General features: G+C 45.1%; 1 protein-coding gene across 1 annotated transcript in view; it reads left to right on the top strand.

Moving 5' to 3' along the window:
- The window catches only part of LOC138247039 (extracellular calcium-sensing receptor-like), a 246,037-nt gene that overhangs the window by 21,754 nt on the left and 203,113 nt on the right, over positions 1 to 21,170 (top strand). Inside the window, exon 2 of the mRNA XM_069201789.1 lies at positions 8,765 to 9,604. Within this exon, the coding sequence (XP_069057890.1) occupies positions 8,765 to 9,604 (840 nt within the window). The remainder of the gene's footprint in view (positions 1 to 8,764; positions 9,605 to 21,170) is intronic.

The raw sequence follows: 21,170 nt of genomic DNA, 5'->3' as shown, positions 1-21,170 counted from the left end.
GCATAAACAAGATCGTGGCTTCGGGGTTTTTAGTTGTTTCAGACCGGATCACAGTGTGCCCGCCACCTTCCTGCGACAGTCTACCTTGGAGTTGGGTGTTCTCATTTTGTCTGTCTTGGGTGGTAACTGCCCGACTAGTAGATATTCGATTTACCTGGCCTTTTTCCCTCCCTTGTTGCACTTCTTTGTTCCTTTGTTCTTCGTAGGGTTGCCTTTTTGGAGGCCAATTGTCCCTTTTTCCTTTGATTTCATTGGTTTCCAGGTCCAGTGCTGGGCGCGATGGTGCAGGCGAATCAGTGATCCACCCAGGCTGGTTGCTGAGATTATAATTCCCAGGGCTGCCCTGAGAACAATATTTTGCCTTTGTCCGGGGTGCGGGAACTGGGGCTGTTGTGTTGTCCACGCGCATGGTTGTTCGTATACTTTGTCCGTTTCGTATATACTCTGGGGTCTCTGCCCTTCTATTTTTGCCTATGCTATTATCTTGTTCTGCCCCCTCACTAATGGGGTTCGTAGGCTGCTGGTATTTTCCGTACTGGTCTTCTACTATGTTTGAGAAGTGTACCTGAACTAAATGTTCAGTTTTTGTAGCTGGGAGGTGCTTGTCGATACAAATGCTGGGTTTGGATGTTCCTGGGCTCCATTTGGGTTGTTCGTTGGCTGGAGGATCATTTACCTCGTTTATCCCATGATTTGTTCCAGGGTCTTTTCCGGACCACCTTTCTTTGTCTAAGTCATGCCCAGATGCTAGGTGTCCCCTGGGGCCAGTGGGTATGCGGTTTATATGGGAATGGTGAGTGCAACTTTTGTCGCACAATAAACCGGGATTTTTATTTATAAAGTTAAACACTTTATCAGTAGGTTTCTCAAAGATCTCCGACTCAATGCTTTTATCTTTATACTGATGTTGGGCGCTCTCGTCACCTGTGTTCCTGATTTCTCCTATTAGGCCTATCTGTTGTAACATATTTAAGGCCTTTCCTGCTGGTGCTTTTTTTTTTCCTCTAGCTTTCTTCCATGTGTTTTTCCATCTGCCTGTTGGTTGAGGCCTTTTACCCGGTGGCCTTTTTTCTACTGTATTTGGGACTTTGCTTCCAAATTCAGGACTTCCATTTGTTCTCTCCCTCTTAGGTGTCTGATTTTTTACATCTGGGTAGTTCTCTCGACCTGGGCCGAAGTGGCTTTCTATGTTTTCTTTGTGTGCTGGCCCTTCAATTAAACTAGATTCTGTTTTTCCTAACTCGTGAATGCACCCCTGTGTGCTTTTAAGGTTATGTTTAAGGTTATGTTTGCAGTCTTCGATTATGTCCTTGATTACTTTTGGGACTTCCAATAGTTTTTCCAGCAGTGGTCCACAAACTTGTCCATCCAGCTTGTCCATTTTATCGGCCACTGCTTGGTGCAACAGGTTTTCCCTAATTACGCCCTCTACTAGGGCCATCCTGTAATCTATAGACTGTATTGAGGATGTAAGTTGTTTGGTCAGTTCAAGTTGATCATCAAATTTTTGAGACTGGGCCATGATCGTTGTTGCGATTGAGCCCAGTGTTGCACATATAACTTTCATGATGCTAAGAATTGGTTGGTCTAGTGAGGGGTCGTCTCCAATGCCACTTTGTTCGTTGGTTATCTGACCTTCTGGATTTTTACCTTCCTTTCCTCTGTGGCCTATGATTATACTACCTTCCAGGAAGTTTAGATCTACTGATGTTATGCTGTTTAGTTGAGGGTCTGTGTTGCCAATAACGGAGTTGTCGAGTGAGGACAGCTCCAGACTGAAAGAACTACTGTTGAGTCTGCCCAGCATTGAATTAGTTTTAACAATTTGTCTTCCGCAGTGAAGCTGTGATGCTGGGGTTTTATGGGTCTGTTTAGATGGTGAGCAGTCTGTTTCTGGACCCATTACATTTTGGAGTGCTGTGAATTCTGCTTGGGCACATTGTGGAGAGGATGTTAGTGAAAAATTTCCGGAGTTCAATAGTCCCGTTTGGGGGTCAGGATAAGGTGAATCGTTGCTTTTTCTTTGCTCTCCCGAAAAGTTGCTCCACTTTGGGGGGTTATTTAACTCCACTTCACCATCCCCAAGAGGATTACTCATTGGGCAGAATAATTGCGAAAAACCAGCCGGCTGCTGTTGCTGCTGAAGTGGGCGAGTATCCTGGAGCCTGGTCGCTGGTAGCTCCAGTTCACCCCCCCCCCCATGTTGTAGCCACCCACTTCCCCCGGTGGCTGTGATCGGAGGCCACTGGCTCTGGGACTTTGCGTTTGCGGCTGTTCTGAGTTCGAGATCACTTGGTTGTAATAGTTAGTGATAGTGTTTGTTTTTGGTCTAGTTTTCCTTACTCCCGTAGATCCACCCGGGCCCGGGTGTGTCGGTGTATACTTATGTCCCCTGCACAGAGGACTTAGAAGGCCCCCCACAGTTCCGCCTACAGTTTCTCCTGCATTCGGTAGGGCACCCCCTGTATCGTCAGAGTCAGTATGGGCTGGCAAGCAAGGCAGTGTCACCACTTCTAATGTCCCGCCTGACTCTTCTCCTGGCTCGGAATCGCTTTTGATGGCGGGAGACCCGAATTGGACACCCTCTGCTGTGTCTGCTGTGTCCTCACCTAGGTTTGCGAATCCCCCCTGGGATTGCTGGATGGTTCTGGGTCCTGGTCCAGGTCCTGGTCCTGGTCCTGGTCCTGATCCTGATCCTGGTTCTGGTCTAACCCTAGACTTTGTAGACTTTTGAGCTCCTGCTCCTGCTCAGGTCTTTGGGAATCCGCAAGGTGAGTGAACGCCTTGTTGGCCTCCCTAGCCTTCTTTGTTTTTCCTCTTGTCCCAACCATCCTCCGGTTACCGTTCACTGCTCACTGCTCACTACTCAGCGTTCGCCACCCACCACTCACCGCACCCCACCCCTTGGCTCCTTGGCTCCTTACTGGGTTCCTTCCTTCCTTCCTTGCTTGGTCTTTAGAAGAGACCACCAATCAACAACGGCAAATCCCAATCCAAGGCCAAAGACCAACTAGGGCTATGGCTAGAGCTGTTGCTGTGGCTGTGGCTGTGGCCGTGGCTGGGTAAGGCTGGGTGAGACGACGTGGCGCGGTTGAGTACCGGTGCCGGAGCCGAGGGCAGGAGCAGGAGAGGGAGAAGGAGAGGGGTTCAAAGGCCGGGAAGGTGGACAGGGACAGGGACCCCCCCCCTTCCCACGAAGTCTGCTTACCTGGTCTCTCCTGGTCAGTCCTGGTCTCACCCGGTCTGCTCTCCTGCTCAGCGTCTTTTTCCAGGAGGGGGCTGTTGGAGGTCGCAGGAGGTCCACAGGGGGACGGCCTTCCTTCTGGCTCCCTCTGACTAGTTTAATAATCTCCTTGGCTTCACCTAGTCCATGTGATGGCAGGGCAGGGCAGGGCAGGGGAGCAACTCCAAGCTCCAAGCTCCTCTGGTACCCCTCTAGAGCTCCTCTCGTGCTCTGGGACTCCGGTACTCCTCTGGTGCTCCTTCTGGCTTCTGTCTTCTGGCTTACTGGCTTACTTAGTGACCACGCCGTAGTCCGCACCGTGACGGCGCTGGTGAAAAACAGGCAGCAGCCCTGGTCGCACTCGCCTGCTCGCGGAAGCTGCTCCCCCCGCCAGCAGCTTCTGCACCCCGGACCGTGCTCACTCGGCTTCTCAGCTTCCCGGCTTCCCGCGGCTGTTTTCTCCTGTTGACACGGAGAGCGCCCCCAGACCGTGCGCGCTGGACGCGGCTGTTTTCTCCTGTTTTCTCCTGTTTTCTCCTGTTTCTCCTGTTGACACGGAGAGTGCCCCCAGATCGTGTGCGCTGGACGCCGGATGCCACCTCGCGCTCACGCTTGCACTCGCGGTGAGCCAACCGCGACGCGAGCCACCCGGCACCAGCGCCGTACGCCGCACGCCTGAGCTCCTCTCGCCTCTCGTCTCTCTCGTGTGCGCGATGCAGATCCAATCCGTCTGTTTCCTTCTAGGTCTCTTTGCAATCCTTGAACACTGGGCTCGGAGCGGCGTTGCTTGTGTGCTTGCTTGCGTAACGCGAGTACGTGTGACTATGTAAAACAAGCAAAGCGTCTCTTTCGGGCTAATAGAGCCCCACTTCGTAATAGTAGAAGTTGACATCTATTCCCATGTTTCACCTGAGAATTTGAACCCATCTTATGCTCTGAAGAACCCCCACTCCTCAAAGACTGACATAGTATTAAGAATCAAGGCAGGACTACTTTTAACTATTCATCAATATTGTGGGCTCATTGTTTGAGGGTCCACATTGGTAGAGATAGCTGAGCAGTGAATGACTTGTCTCAAATGAAGTGAGGACAACATATGATTCTCTTAAGTAAATGTAATACTTGGGATTGTCTGACAACTATTCTGTGTGGCATCTGTCCGACCGGGGAACACACAACAATTTAATAAATAGCCCGATGCAGGAAGCTTGAGCGCTGCTGGCCTTTCACAAGATGTAATAAAAATAAAATGTGTAAGAGCTAAACATATATCACTTTTCTCTCTGTAGAAGACATGGATAACTAATAGGCTCACCATAGATTCATATTATGTTATGGATAGGCCAAAAATAAAAATTACAACCCAGTAAAGGTCACTCTAACAGAAACATAGCAATTCTGCTAAACACTGATATTCTCTGCAAATATGATATAATGGCTATCACTAGTAAGTTCTTCTGTGGTTATATATGCACTTCCCCCATACCTTTGAAAGTATTAAACTGCTCCTTTTGAATCTCCATATACCACCAGGCATATTTACAACAATGATTTGGTGGCCTTCCTGCAACTATTCAGTTTCATCTGGCACAACTTCTAGTTGTAGGTGACTTTAACACAAAAAATAATCAATAGTACCTCTTTTGAAATTAGAAGAGAGGAACAGGAAAAGGTTTGGATTGTCTCAGTGCCCAAGCTTGCAATAAAAAAGTGGATTTTAGAGGCAAGAAATTGTTGAATGGTATCTCAGGTCTAAGAATAGCTGTGGAGTCACCTACGAATACTGCCTCCTTTGTGCCCACCTCCAGTTCCACATTAGATTGTATGATTTCCTCACTTGAGTTCTTTTGGATAGAAAGACACAGGAACAGATGCATGAAAAAAAGTAATACATTTGTACCCTTAAATTTGCATCAATTTGCTGGGTTCAGACTTCCTGCAATTTTCCCATTATTCCCAGTACTAAATACAAAGGCAGCACTATTCGCAATAGTGCAATTCATAAACAAATATTATTTTATTTTCTAAATGTGCATGCTTGAGTTTCCACTGCCTTCCTGAAAAGAAAAAAAAATTGCTGAAGTCTTACATTTGGCCTTGCATAGTGCTCTGTTGCTTTTTTTTGCTAGGTTTGTGCTACATAAATACCATAAGAATACATAGTTAATAGTGATTTGCTCAATTATGTTTATTTTCCTTACATAACATTTGGATGTTTGCCATTTGTATTTTATGACCAAGGCAACCATCACCTAGTCTTATGAACCTTGCAACTCATTAAGCTCCTGTTTCATAAAATAAAAGCATACAAATTCAGGGAAGCTGTAACCATCAACAACTCTATGCACATCAATACCCCTCAAGGACAGAAAGCTATGAGCAGCTTCTACTTATTCAAAGTTAGCCCTGATAGAATCATCTGTCAACTGAAACCTTCAGACCGAGGAGACACCTCTGATTTCTGCCCACTGTAAAACAGTAGCTTATAACCTTGTCTTAAAAAAACTGGTACCCAACCGAACCGAACAACTCCAGCCCCATTGTAATAATCCTATGAAAATTAAAAATCTTACAGAAATTAATCACAGCCCTATTCCAGAAGTTGTTGGAGTCTAACAAAAGTTACACACTGACATGGCTTCTGTTGAGCATTGTTGATTTTATTGGAAAACCTACTAGTGTCAGTAAGTGGTCACTCTGTATGTTGATCTTCCTTGATGTTTCAATTTACTTTGACCTCTTTGGATTACATAATATTCATGCACTGACATACCTTTAGAAAATGCTTCACAGAATGTCTCGGATCCTTCCTCAAACATCACATACAAAATTGTAGTTAGTGCATTGTTTTCCCCTCATCAACCCAGTCACTACAAGAGTTCTAAATGATTCCCTTTTCTCACCACTCCTTCTTAATATCTACTTGAATTGTCTCATGGATCCCCTCAGAGCCTACTGTCACATCTTCCACTTTCAGTGATGCCTACAAATCTACCTGCATATCACAAGCAAAAACATTCAATTAAGATACATAAGGCTTCAAAGAAATTAAAGCTTGGATAAGCACAAATAGACTCAAGCTAAATGGGTCTAAAACCAAGGTAAATGTTTTATGCCCACCACTGCTATTTCAGTATTTGGTGACACCCATTGAAACAAAACTAAGAAGCCCAGGAGCCTTGTTGGAATGTAAAAAGAGCATCAACTCACAAGTGGTAATTCAGTCTACTTTCCTCCAATCAAAACTCATTCAAATTACCCAGCTCCTCCTAATGAAACATCACTCTACCATCATGTGAGGATGCTTTTCCTGTGTGTTTAATCATGGTATATGTGTACCAGGCCTTGATGTTTGTTAACATATTTGTTTCCGTACAGAAAGGATTTGGGTGCTTGATTTAGAAACTATAAATGTGGTAGCCTTGATGTCGACCCTCCTAATCAGGGTCATAGTTTAATTTCTGGTGCTTGCGTAGTGAGTACATATTACCTATATTGTCAATTGTTTTCTGCTGCTCACATTTCAATAGAACGAGAAGGAATTTCCCTCTGCTGCAAGTTGACTAAGTTCTGATTGCAGGTTAAGCTTGTTCAGTTTCCTTGCTAGCGGAATTCAAGATATTTGTGTGTGCTTCCTAGTGACTAATAAGAGAACTGTATTCTATCCTGTGTAACACACACAGAATCCAAGTGTGTTTGGCACCCACTTGATCCATATCAACTAATGGAAGAAATGCCGGTCAATGACTGGTTTTCGGGGAACGATGGCAAAAACTGTGCAAATGATTTTAGGCCTTTTGGCATGCACATATACTGAAGCACCTACTTGTCTCTGAAAATATCTCAATACAATATGAGCTTATACATGGACCTGGAAGGCAACTGAAATCTGGCAAAGCTAATGATTTAAATCTAGAAGGCTACAGATGTATGATAAACAAAATGTTGGGTAATATTTAGTTTTCACTTTCATTTTATTTTGAACCTCTGAGATGTTTATTATGATGATGATAATTGTTACTTGATTTGTAGAAGATAAGCACATAATACATTCTAAATCTTTACAAAAAACTATACTTGTGTGTGGGCTAATTTTGGATGGTCAAAACCGAGCTCTGCAGTGCAGATGTAAGAGATATTCAGACAAGTTTGTCTTTCTCTTCATACCTCTAATCCACAAGAGCATACCTCAGTGAGTACAATGAGAGACACCTCCAAGATTTCCAATTATCCTAAAAGGTTGTCATTTCCTTTTGGAGCTTGTGCTATGTAAGGTGTGTGACTCCTAAATTATAGGCGTAAATCAGAACTATAGTGGTTCGATGTTGGTCAACTCCAACCTAAACTATGAAGATGCCATGTATGCTGACCTTCCAGCATGCCATACCAAAATCTCCAAAAGGCATATGATGCTAAATATTCATACTCCAAAAAAGAGAAATGAGTTAACATTTTCCATAGCACTCTGAACAGGCTCCCCGTCCAGAGAAGAATAAAATCACAATGCTACAATGGCCTGGTAGGTACCATATAAATATGAAAGAATCATACACTTCCATCTAACATACCCACATGAGGTCAACCATATATCACTTAAAAAGAGTTGAGTGATTCATAGTTATGGACCATGAGAATTACCTCTGTTTCAGCACTAACCATCCAATGCCTATGGAAAAACTAAGAACTCATCTCTATCCCTCATCTCAGTAGGCAGCAGATGAAAAATAGATAGTGGCATGAGTACCTGACTAAACTGGCCAACCTAATTGGAATTGAGGATCCATTGGACAAGGATCCATTGTAACAGATTTTTTCCAACATAACAATAAATATACTCCCTGATGATGTAATCGAACTAATGGATAATGTTAACTAATACTTAACAATGAGCAGGAATATGTCAAGTAAAGATGTGGAATGATGAAATACAAGTATGAAGGCAGACAGAGGTCATGTAACCAAGAGTGCCTACAATGGGATAATCCACCAATAGGAGCTGGTTATAGCAGTCAGAATATCAGGGTGAAACCGCACAGATCCAGAGCAGTCCAACAGGCCTCATAATTCCAAATAAGGCTGCTAGCTGTGTTTTTGGTCATATCAGAATTAAACAGTACCTTGTAATGAAGCACAAATAGATTTGCATACAAGGTAGTAAAACATAGCCAATAGCTACAACCTGGCTCTGGAGCCAGCATTTGCTAGTGTTTAGAAAATAGTGACTGCAAAGAATAAAAATATTTGTCTGGTGACAATTCTGAGGGTCAATTAAAACAGTGAGAAACATCACTGTTTAAAATTTCAAATTATTTTTGTTTCTCTTCTTTATCTATTATTCAAACATGTATTAAACTATACTAATATGACAATTATTTCTTTTATTCCCAGTTTGATTTCATGGCATGTTTCTTTGCTGTTCTTGGGTGCAGAGGTTTTAGATTGCACTGTGACTAATAAACAGCCTCCATTTGGACCCTAAAGCTGAATAAATTATGTGTTTGATTTACTTCTCTGAATACTGATACCTCTTTTACATTGTAGATCAGCTATGGTTCATCTGTGAAGATTCTAAGTGATAAGATACAGTTCCCTTCTTTTCTGAGGACTACACCTAGTGATGAGTTCCAGTCTTATGGCCTCGCCAGACTGATCAGCCACTATGGATGGACCTGGGTGGGGATCTTGGTGGAAGACACTGACTATGGCCAACAAGGGGCCCAAGTTCTAATTGAGGAGTTGGAGAATTCTAATGTGTGCATTGATTTTCTATCAGTCATTCCGACCTTCAAGACATCATCTATACTCAGCCATATTGTAAAGGTGATCTCTGAATCATCAGCTAAGGCCATTATTGTCTTCTCTTCAGATGTAGTTTTCTATCCAGTTATTGAGGAGATTGTGAAGAAAAACATCACTGGTAAGATCTGGATTGGTAGTGATGCTTGGTCTTCTTCACAGCTGTTTAACCATCAATCGTTCTTGGGCATAATGCATGGAAGTCTTGGCTTTGATTTCAGAAGCGGTGATATGCCAGGGTTTGAAGAGTTTATGTCAAATCTTAATCCACTGAAAATACCAGAGGATATTTTTATCCACCGATTCTGGGAACAGACGTTTAAGTGTCAGTGGGCAAGTCTTAAGGCACGTAATACACAGAATAACAAAGCTCAGGAGCCCATTACTTGGTGCACGGGCCATGAGAAAATACAAAATGTAACTGTTCAGTTCTTAGACATGAGTAATTTAAGAGTCACCTACAATGTTTACAATGCCATTTATACTATTGCACATGCTTTGAAAGAAATGAATTCCTGTGTACCTGGAGAAGGGCCCTTCAAGAACAGAACATGTGGAGATATCAAGAACTTTGAGCCCTGGCAGGTAATTTCCCATGTTACTTTATAGAAAAAAGAAATTGGTGTCTTGTAGTGTGGAAGGTTATGTAACCACTAGATTGCATACACTTACCTGATCTTACAGATTACGCTTGTCAGAGACAACTAGGAATGGAATGCCATAATGAATAATTAGTTTGATCATGTGATGCACTTTAATTACATCTAGCTTTTAAGTATTGTTGTGTATTGCTACAAATAATGAGAGGTGGGAAGTATTGTATTTGGTGACAGTTATGGTTTTCATGGTTGTTATGGATTGTAGTGCTAACCATAACTTGAAAATTACAGTGGTTTTTCAATCTTAATTTGTAAAAGAAGCAAGACTTTGACAGTGTTTTCAGGTAAATTCCTAGTTTTTTTTTAAGCATACAACAAAGTGTTATAAAATCCCAATCCTAACTTCACTTTAAGCTTTGCTTTATTACGTAGTCATATATCATATCCAAGAGTTCCATTTACCCCTCCCCTCAACTAGTGGCCAGGCTGGCTATTCTCTACCTTCAGCTGCGCAAAACAGGGCTTAGTTGCATGACCTGGCCTCTGACTAGACCCTTTGCTCAATGCTCCGCAGGCAGCCAACCCCGCTGCATATGGTTGTATGAATGGAGGTCAGCCACACGATCTGGACTATGATCACATCCTTATTTTTTAATTTTTTTATTTTTTTCTTGGTTCGTAGATCCGAAATGGGATCCATTGATCCAGTGCAAGGTTCCTTTGTGCTGTTGACATGTGAAAGCCTCCCTTGCTGGTGATGGATCCATGAATTCAGATTCGTCAAGCACCTCACTGAAACTTCCATAAGTGGGCCATGTGCCCCAGTGGGTGGCAGCAAGGCCTAGTCAGAGGCCTGCCCTTCACTCAACCCACTGTGGGCCACCAAACTGCACTCCACATGGTCAAAGACTAGGCCTTTTGGCAAGGACCTGAGATCAACCCTCCTACTGGCAGCTAACTTCACTGCACATGCCCTGCACAGTGGCAGAGTTCCCTTTAAAAAAAAAAAAAAGTTAGATCTGTGAATCCAGAATGGGATCCGAGGATTCAAAGAAAGCTTCTGTGCTTCGGTTATGTGGACCAGTCTAGGCTTCTGTGGCTGGTGCTGTGCTTGAGGATCCTCCACTAATCCTCAAAGTTATGGAGGTTCCTCAAATATAAACAGGGGGGCCTCCCTTTGGAAACAACGCGCGGAGGGTCAGAGTCCTGTTGGAGGATCTGTGGACTATAGCTATATATAAACATTTATGAGCTTTAACTGCTTCATGGCCTTTTTAAAGGACAATTTCGGTGCAATTCAACATTTGTTTTCTGAATTGAAGAGCAAAGAATTCTATGGAAATTAAAGTGTAAAATGTCCGTTTTGGGACTCCCTTTCGTGCTTAGCCCCCGTTTAACTGACTTTTAATAAACATACAATGAATGACCAAAAGTGGATTAACTTTTGTTTAGAAAATTTCATGCAGGTTCATCGAACTGCACCAAAGTTATTAGGTAAACACAAAAATGCCTTTCCTACAGCTATAGGCAAGTAAGGTGGTGTGGTGAGCAGTCCATGGTCCTTTCGCCCACTGGCTTCCCTGCAAGCAGCCATCCAAGGTGTGGAAGGAGCCAGAAATCATTATTCAACCCCCAGGGTGCCTGGGTCGAGCTGGTCTCGTTCCAGGCACACGGTTCCCGTGTGCCTGGGATGAGACCAGCTCGTCCTGCACCCGGCCTAAACCACCCAGTCGGGGATGGAAGGGGAATTGCTTTGCCTTCCACCCCAATCCCCCCTCAGCAATCTGATGACGTCAGCGTTCTCATAGCGCACCGACATCATCAGAAGCTGCCGAAGACGCGCTGGAAGCCATTTGCTTCCAGCACGTTGAGAGAGAGGACCATCCTAAGATGAGCCCTTCTCATTTTAGAGGTTTTGGGGGGAAAACAGACACTGGGCAAGGAAAGAGTTTTTCCTTTCCCCCTGTGCCTGTTTTCAATGGATTCCTGTTCCACAATCGCGGACGGGGCCCGCAATTGTGGAGCAGGAACCCCCACTAGGCACCAGGGATTTCCTTTCAATTTTATTTTGGGGAGCAAGCCCCTGGTCAAGGGTCGCTCCCTTGGGGGGCAATAATAAATCCTGTTTCGGCCACCCCCTGGCGTCAGATTGTCAGTTTTTTCGGCCGATCTGCCTCCGGGAGGGGTCGAAACCCACTAGACAACAAAGGATTTTTTTATGAAGTATTTGGCCAGTGACCCCTTAGGCAAGGGTTGCTGTCCCAGGTGTAATATTTTTTTATATGTGTCCCCCCGCGGGGCTAGATCGGCCATGTTTTTGGCTGATCTCGCCCCTGGGGGGGTCAAAACTCACTAGGCCCCAGGGATTGTGTGGTGTGTGTTTTGTGTCTTGGGGGCACCCCCTGGGCAAGGGTCGCCCCCCATAGGGGGGAAATTAGTGTTGGCCATTTCTGCCCCCACGGGGGCAGAAACCACCAATACGCCAGGGATTTGTTTTGTTCCCCTTTTTGTGCACTATTCTTTCCTTTTTCTCCTTTTGATTTCTTCCACTCTTCTCTTCTGTTGGTTACTTCTCTTCCTCCGCTCTCCCTCTTCTTCCCTCTTGCTTTGCTTGCTTTCCTTCTTTGTTATCACCTCTTTTTCCTTCTTTCCTTTTTCTTTTACTTTAATATTTCATACTGTCCTTCTCTTTTTCATACACCTTTCCCCTTCTCCTCTTTGCTCACAATAAGGTTGAGGATGTCGACGGTGAAAGAACTGAAGGTCTTATGTATCCCCCATTTTGTTTAAGTACTCTTGTCTTGCCTTTTTTCATTTTTTTTGATTTGAAGAAAAAAAGGAATACCTGAATAGATCCTAACATACACCACTGTACATTGGTATCCTCTGCTGTCTCTCTTGGTTCTTACTGGCACTACTCCAGTACTCCTGGGAGCCACCCCTGCCATTGTTGCTGCAGCCTCAACTTGTAGTTGAACTGACCTGAGGGCACGGAAAATCAAAGCTGCAGGTCCGTTTAAATCAATATGCTCTCCTCCATTCGAAACCAGCGCAGGGGAGTAGAAAATCCACAGCTGTCGCTTCCCTTCGGCTTCTCCCCGGTTCCATGCCGCGACCAAGCTCTGGCCAAAGGAAACACTCCCTGTCACTCCTGGGACGGGACAGACTCAGGGAAGCAAACGCCACACTTCCCCGTGGAGTCACGTAACACTGCCGTCGGTGTTCCGACAGCACGGCCACTCCTCAGCGCTTCAGCCCCCGGTGAAAGCCAACTACCCCGTCTTTTGCTGTTGTCCTTTTGCCGGCTTGTTAGAAGGGAGAACACTGCCGCTTAATTCTGTCGGGGCCACAAGAGATCATTCGGCCGTTCCGCTTTCCGACACCATCCTGCGAACCCTTCAGGCCCCTAGCCACAGAGCATGACGGGAGCGCACGTGACCTTTACCCAGAAAGGATTGTTCCCCTTTTTTTGTTCTGTGCTGGGGGGGCCAAGGGCCACCCTAAAGGGGGCACAGAGCTGTTTGCCATATCTGCCCTTCTGTGGGGGCAGATCAGCCTATTTTTTTCACTCCCACTTAGGCACCAGGGATCCTGTCTGTGTGTGTGTTTTGTGTGGGGGGGCACGGCACCTTTGGCAAGGGTCACCCCCCCAAAGAAGCAGGTTACTGATGGCCATTTCTGCCCCCCTTGGGGGCAGATCAGCCTATTTTTTTTAGGCCCATATGCCCCCAAGGGGGGCAGAATCCACTTAGGCACCAGGGATGTTGTGTGTGTGTTTTGTGTGTGGGTGGGCAGCCCCTTTGGCAAGGGTTACCCCCCCAAAGGGGGGCATATTACTCATGGCCATTTCTGCTCCCCTTGGGGGCAGACTGGGCTATTTTTTTTTGGCCTATCTGCCCCCAAGGCGGCAGAAGCCACCAAGACGTGAGGGATTTTTTTTTGTTTCCCTTAGTTTTTTTGGTGCTTGGGGGGCCCCCTTTGGCAAGGGTCGTCCCCCCCAAACAGGGTACAGGACTGTTGGCCATTTCTGCCCCCCTTGGGGGCAGATCGGCCTATTTTGTTTGGGCCCATCTGTCCCTAAGGGTGGCAAAATTCAATTAGGCACCAGGGATGTTGTGTGTGTGTGTTTGGTGGAGGTGGGCAGCCCCTTTGGCAAGGGTCGCCCCCCAAAGGGGGGCACATTACTGATGGCCATTTCTGCTCCCGTTGGGGGCAGATCAGCCTATTTGTTTAGGCCCAGGGCAGAAGCCACTTAGGCACCAGGGACAATTTCTAAGTTCTGGGTGGTGGGGTGTTTGTCAACTGGCGGAGTATTTGTATTTGTGATTAGAACAGTGTATTTCTTCTTTTTGTTCTAGTTAAAGGTTTTGCTTCCTTTGCTGTGGTACCTTGCGGTTTTGGCAGTATTTGTTCTGCGGTTTGCATAGTTGCATGTTTTAGATAATTAAGAGAACTTTACTGCAAAGGAGTTTTGTTGACATGCATGAATGGCATGTTTGTAGGTGGTGTACTAATTGCAGGATTGTGTGTGAAATTGTCCTTAGATCTGAGCACAATGATATTTGTGTTGTCATATGTCTAATTTTCTTTTTTCCTTTTTCTTTTTAGTGGGATATCATTGGTGATTGCTGTGTCTGTGCAGAGTAGTTGCTGGTGAATAGCTTTTTCAGGCAAGTGAGTGGTATAGTTTTTTAGTACATAACTCTTTGTGATAAAGCTACACTTTGTTTATTACTTATTTTAGTGCTGGTTGTTGTTGGCAATCCATTTGTTGTTAGGAAGGATCATAGCCAGCCTCAGAGTGACCACTCAGCAGGTTATTCGCATGCTTTTTGAGTCGTCTTCTGACCATGATTATGAGACTGACTCTGCATCTGAGGCAGAGGAGGAAGTGAAAGATTCTGGCAGTGAGCTTTTTGTCCAAGAGGATTCTTCTGATGAGGAAGCCACTCTCAGTGCAGATGAAGGGCCATTGATGTGCCAAGAGTGCAGCAGCCTGGGGCTGAAGGGTTTCCCATTAGAAGACCTGACACCTGGATTGCCCGAAACATGGAGCAGCCACAGTTACCTGCGTTTACTTGTCTCCCAGGGTGTAGAGTCAATACGGAAAACTTTTTGTCTGTCAATTTTTTTCACTTGTTTATGGATGATGTATTTTTGGAAGAGATTGTTAAGCAGACTAATTTGTATGTGGAGCAATATTTGAGGGACAACGCTGCCAGACTTAGGCCTCAGTCTAGAGCTACTCAGTGGGTTCCCACATATCTGAGGAGATGAAGAAGTTTTTAGGTTTGACTTTTTTGATGGGCTTGATAAGGAAGCCGTCACTGGCTTCTTATTGATCTACTAGTCCCTTGATGGCAACAGCTATATTTCCTGCAACTATGATACGTAATCGCTATTTGCTTCTTCTTCGTATGCTGCATTTTGTAGACAATGCTTTAGCCTTGCCATGAGATCACCCTGATTGTGACCGTATTTTTAAGATTTAGGCCTGTCCTTGATCATTTTGTGGATCGTTTTTCAGAGCTCTATGTTCCAGGCAAAGAGTTAAGTGTGGACGAGTCTTTGGTCCTTTTCAAGGGGCATTTAATTTTTAAGCAGTAGGGCACGGTCTGGAATAATATTGTATATGTTGTCAGAACGTAGTACAGGATATTTGTATAATTTCCGGGTCTACACTGGTAGGGATTCCAGTATTGACCCTCCTGGTTGTCCGCCCACTTTTGGAGTTAGCAAGAACATTGTGTGGGAACTTGGTAGATGACTGTTTAACAAAGGTCAACATTTGTTCGTAGATAATTTCTACACTGGAGTGCAGTTGTTTAAGGAGTTGTTTAGAGTGGACACTGTTGCTTGTGGCACAATCTGTTCTAACCGGAAAAGCTATCCAAGGGAGCGTGTCTGTAAAAAACTTGAGAGGGGACAGTGCAGTGCCTTGCGGAATAATGAGCTGCTAGCTCTGAAATTTTCAGACAGGAGGGATGTGTACATGCTATCTACCATCCATGATGAGAGTATTTCCCCTGTGACTGTTTGGGGTCAGGTTGCCGAAGTGTGCAAACCTGTGTGCGTTTTGGACTACAATAGGCACATGGGTGGTGTTGATAGAGTAGATCAGAGGTTGGAACCTTACACTGCTCTTCGTAAGTCTTACATGTGGTATAAAAAGTTGGCCCTACATTTATTTCATTTGGCAACTTTTAATGCTTTTATTGTGTTCAAGGATTGTTCTCCTGAGACAAGGATGAAATTTGTTAAATTTCAGGAGTCAGTGATAGAGAGCCTTATTGTGGTGGAACAGGCAAGAGTTCCTAGAGTAACAGTGGTGGAGGATGTGACTAGATTGAAAGATTGCCACTTTCCAGATGACATTCCTCCCACTCCCAAAAAAGACTTGCCCACTAAGAAATGAAGAGTATGTGCCCGGAGAGGTATCCGGAGGGAGAGCCAGATGTACTGCCCTGATTGACCTTCAAAGCCTGGGCTGTGTGTGGCTGGCTGTTTCAGGAATTACCACACCAAAAACTTTTTGGGAAATACCGTGACCGTAAACTGCCTATTTTATATTTTCATATGTTCAGTTTCACGGTTGGCATTACTGTCATATATTTAGTTAGAGCTTTTGTGTTTGTAGTTTTGTACTTATTTTATAATTAGTTAGTGGTTTCTTTGTTGTTTATAAACAAAAAAAGTGATGGCGGTGTGCGTGGGGTGGCATTTGGCTGGCAGTGTGCGTGGGGTGTCACTTGGCTGGCAGTATGTGTGGAGTGGCGCTTGGCTGGCGGTGTATGTGGAGTGACGCTTGGCTGGCAGTGTGCATGGAGTGGTGCTTGGCTGGCAGTGTACGTGGAGTGGTGTTTGGCTGGCAGTGTGTGTGGAGTGGTGCTTGTCTGGCAGTGTGTGTGGAGTGGCGGTGCCAGCCAAACGTCAGTCCACACACTCCTACCAGCTAGTGTGATTGCTGTATCAGGCATGTGGGCATATGTAAGTGATGGGCCCTTGAGTGGCGCTGTCTGTCGATGCGAGTGTTGTAATGTGCTGGGCCTGTGGCTGGCTGCGTGAATGGTCTTGCGCATGCCATGTATGAAAGGTGTGTGAATGGACTGTAAAACGGTTGGTGCCTTGACGTGGCTTCACAGCTCATGAGCTGTGAGTCATTGGTTCAGTTTTTTGGCCTTTCAGTTATTAACTGTGCATTTCACTTTTGTGAAATCTCTTGTTAATAAAATTTGATTGACTGAACCATCACGTACCCTTGTGCCAAATCCAACCAGTATGTGTGGTAAAAATGACAAAACCTGCTCCGCTGTAAGCAGGTGTCGCAGCACACCTGTGACACGCTAGGTGTCTCAGGTGGGACTCCGATGATGAAGCATGCCACCAACTTGGTTGGTGGGTGAGGGGTCTTTTTCACATAACCTCAGTGCGTTTCTTTGCACAATTTTAGTGTTTGGCACATCTCAGACGTACGTGGACACATCAAAATGATATATTACAAAACTACCTCTGTTTGGGGGGAGGGGGCACCTATGTTTTTGGTCCTGGGTACGGCCTTCATCTAGGGAAACCTACCAAAACTCAGACATTTTTTAAAACTTGACAGCCCAAGGAATCCAGTGAGGTGTGGCTTGCATGGATCCCCCAACATTTTCTTACCCAGACTCCTCTGCAAACCTCAAAATGTGCTTAAAAAAGTACATTTTCCTGAGTTTTCTTTATAGGATCACCGTTCTGGCATGAAATTTCTACTCCCCAGCATTCCCCTCAGTCTCCCAAGTAAAATGACACCTCACTTGTGTGGGTCCCTAAAGCCGACTCAGCCTAAAGCTGTATGAAAGGAAAATATGTGCTTATCAACTAGCTGTGCTATCCCCTCAATCTCTACAGGTTTTTGGCCTTTTTCCGTTGCAGGCACCTGGCCCACCCACGCAAGTAAGGTATCATTTTTATCGGGAGACTTGGGGGAACGCCGGATGGAAGGAACTTTGTGACTCCTCTCAGGTTCCAGAACTTTTTGCCACCGAAATGTGAAGAAAAAGTGTTTTTCTAGCCAAATGTTGATGTTTGCCATGGATTCTGGGTAAGAAAACACTGGGGAATCAATGCAAGTCACACCTCCCTGGACTCCCTCGAGTGTCTAGTTTTTCAGAAATGTTTGGGTTTTAGGTTTCCCTATATGGCTACTGAGCCCAGGACCAAAAATGCAGGTGCCCCCTCCCCAAAAAACAGTTCGTTTTTTGGGGGGGATAATTTTGATGTGTCCACGTTGTTTTTTGGGGCATTTCCTGTCGCGGGCACTAGGCCTACCCACACAAGTGAGGTAGCATTTTCATCGGGAGACTTGGGGAAATGCTGGGTGGAAGGAAATTTGTGTCTCCTCTCAGATTCCAGAACTTTTTGTCACCGAAATGTGAGGAAAAAGTGTTTTTTTAGCCAGATTTTGCGGTTTGCAAAGGCTTCTGGGTAACAGAACCTGGTGAGAGCCCCACAAGTCACCCCATCTTGGATTCCCCTAGGTGTCTAGCTTTAAAAAAATGCACAGGTTTGGTAGGTTTCCCTAGGTGCAGGCTGAGCTAGAGGCCAAAATCCACAGGTAGGCACTTTGCAAAAAACACCTCCGTTTTCTGTGGGAAAATGTGATGTGTCTACATTGTGTTTTGGATCATTTCCTGTCGTGGGCACTAGGCCTACCCACACAAGTGAGCTATAATTTTTATCGGGAGGCTTGGGGGAACACTGGGTGGAAGGCAATTTGTGGCTCCTCTCAGATTCCAGAACTTTCTGTCACCGAAATGTGAGGAAAAAGTGTTTTTTTGCCACATTTTGGGGTTTGCAAAGCCCCACAAGTAGCCCCATCTTGGATTTCCCTAGGTGTCTAGTTTTTAAAAATACACAGGTTTGGTAGGTTTCCCTAGGTGCGAGCTGAGCTAGAGGCCAAAATCCACAGGCATGCACTTTGCAAAAAACACCTCTGTTGTCTTAGGGAAAATGTGATGTGTCCACGTTGTGTTTTGGGGCATTTCCTGTTGCAGGCACTAGGCCTACCCACACAAGTGTTGTATCATTTTTATCGGGAGGCTTGGGGGAACGCTGGGTGGAATTAAATTTGTGGCTCTTCCCAGATTCCAGTACTTTCTGTCACTGAAATGTGAGGAAAAAGTGTTTTTTTAGCCAAATTTTGAGGTTTGCAAATGATTCTGGGTAAAAGAAACCTGTTGAGAGCCCCACAAGTCACCCCATCTTGGATTACCCTAGGTGTCTAGATTTTAAAAATGCACAGGTTTGTTAGGTTTCCCTAGGTGCCAGCTGAGCTAGAGGCCAAAATCCACAGGTAGGCACTTTGCAAAAAACACCTCTGTTTTCTTTGGGAAAATGTGATGGGATTTTCTGTTACAGGCGCAAGGCCTACCCACACAAGTGAGGTACCATTTTTATTGGGAGACTTGGGGGAACATAGAATAACAAAACTAGTGTTAGTGCCCCTTTTCTTTATCTACATTTTTTACTTCCAAATGTAAGACAGTGTGTAAAAAAGACATCTATTTGAGCAATGCCCTGTAATTCACATGCTAGTATGGGCACCCCGGAATTCAGAGATGTGCAAATAACCACTGATTCTCAACACCTTATCTTGTGCCCATTTTAGAAATGCAAAGGTTTTCTTGATACCTATTTTTCACTCTTTATATTTCAGCAAATGAATTGCTTTATACCCGTATAGAATAAAAACCAACTGCAAGGTGCAGCTCATTTATTGGCGCTGGGTACCTAGGGTTCTTGATGAACCTACAAGCCCTATATATCCCCGCAACTAGAAGAGTCCAGCAGACGTAACGGTATATTGCTTTAAAAAATCTGATATAGTAAGAAAAAGTTACAGAGTAAAAGGTAGAGAAAAATGGTTGTTTTTTTAACCTCAATTTCACTTTTTTTTTAATTTCAGTTGTTATTTTCTGTAGGAAACCCTTTTTAGGATCTACACAAATTACCCATTGCTGAATTCAGAATTTTGTCTACTTGTCAGAATTGTTTAGCTTTCTGGGATTCAGCATTGGTTTCACACCCATTTCTGTCACTAACTGGAAGGAGGCTGAAAGCACAATAAATCGTAAAAATGGGGTACGTCCCAGTAAGATGCCAAAATTGTGTTGAAAAATTGGATTTTCTGATTCAAGTCTGCCTTTTACTGGAGGCTGGGAAGCTGGTGATTTTAGCACTGCAAACCCTTTGTTGATGCCATTTTCAGGGAAACAATGACAAGCCTTCTTCTGCAGCCATTTTTTCCCCTTTTAAAAAAAGAAAATTTGCTGTATTTTGGCTAATACTTTGGTCTCCTTCAGGGGAACCCACAAACTCTGGGTACCTCTAGAATCCCTCGGATGTTGGGAAAAAAAAGGACGCACATTTCGTGTGGGTAGCTTATGTGGGCAAAAAGATATGAGGCCCTAAGTGTGAACTGCCCCAAATAGCCAAAAAAAGACCTGGCGCCTGAGGGGGAAAAGGCCTGGCAGCAAAGGGGTTAAAGGTGGGTGTCCTTGTACCACAAGGGGCACTCACAACCTTTTCTGTTCCTGGGGCCACATTAGGAGGCCCTGGGGTCCCACCGGCTCCCCAGCCAGCAGCCAACCAGGGTGCTGGCGATATTAGGCTTCACTAGTTTGCTCCTGCTCAGCTAGGAGTCAGCTTTTCTTTCTACTCACACCTGGTAAGAGCAATCTGGTGTTTTGCTCCCACCTTTCTGGGAGCAGCTTTCCTTTCTGGGGGGGCAATCTAAAGTGTCGCAGGGGATAGGATTCCCTGGGCCACTGTTGTACATTGGGCCATAGGGGATTGAGTCCCTGGGACCATATTATGGCTCTGGGAGTGGGGCTCAATGCACCTTTCCCCCAAAAACGTACATTAGCCCTGGAGCATGGGATCCTGGGGTCTTTAAATGGCTTGGGGAGGAGGGGCACACTCCTCCTCCCCACAAACAATGGCATTGGTCACAGGGGACAGGGTCCCTGGGGACTTTAAGTGGCTCAGAGAGGTGGGCCATACAACTCCTTCCCTTTTGTTTAATTGCACTGACCTCCCCGATGACCTGGCCTACTCCGGTGGGGGAATTTCACCCTTTCCATGCTGAGGACGGAATGGTTCCGTCCTCAGCCGTGGTTCTCGTGTGCTGAGGATGGAACCATTCCATCCTCATCACATTAACACTGATTCCCTGTGCTGTAAACAGCACAGGGTTTTCCTTTTTTATATTTGAGCCTTGGGAGCATGGTAAAAGCTTCCCCTGCTGCCTGAGGCATTTCTTTTTCTTTAACTGTATTGATGATTGGCACACCTGGTGCACTGATGTCATTACAGTAAAACTGAAAGTGAAATGAGCCAATAGGTGCTCGGCGCTTGTGAAGCTATCTCTGCCCCCAGCCACTGGATCATACTGGAGAGGTATCGTTGGAAAGGGGAGAATCTCCCCTTTCCAATGATACCTTTTCCAAGTGGATCTCTGCTTGGAGATCCACCCCACTAGACACCAGGGATTTCTTTTTGGAACAGGGAGT

Source organism: Pleurodeles waltl, chromosome 7 (assembly GCF_031143425.1).
Source record: "Pleurodeles waltl isolate 20211129_DDA chromosome 7, aPleWal1.hap1.20221129, whole genome shotgun sequence".
NCBI lineage: Eukaryota > Metazoa > Chordata > Amphibia > Caudata > Salamandridae > Pleurodeles > Pleurodeles waltl.
This window is presented reverse-complemented; position numbering and strand designations above follow the sequence as displayed.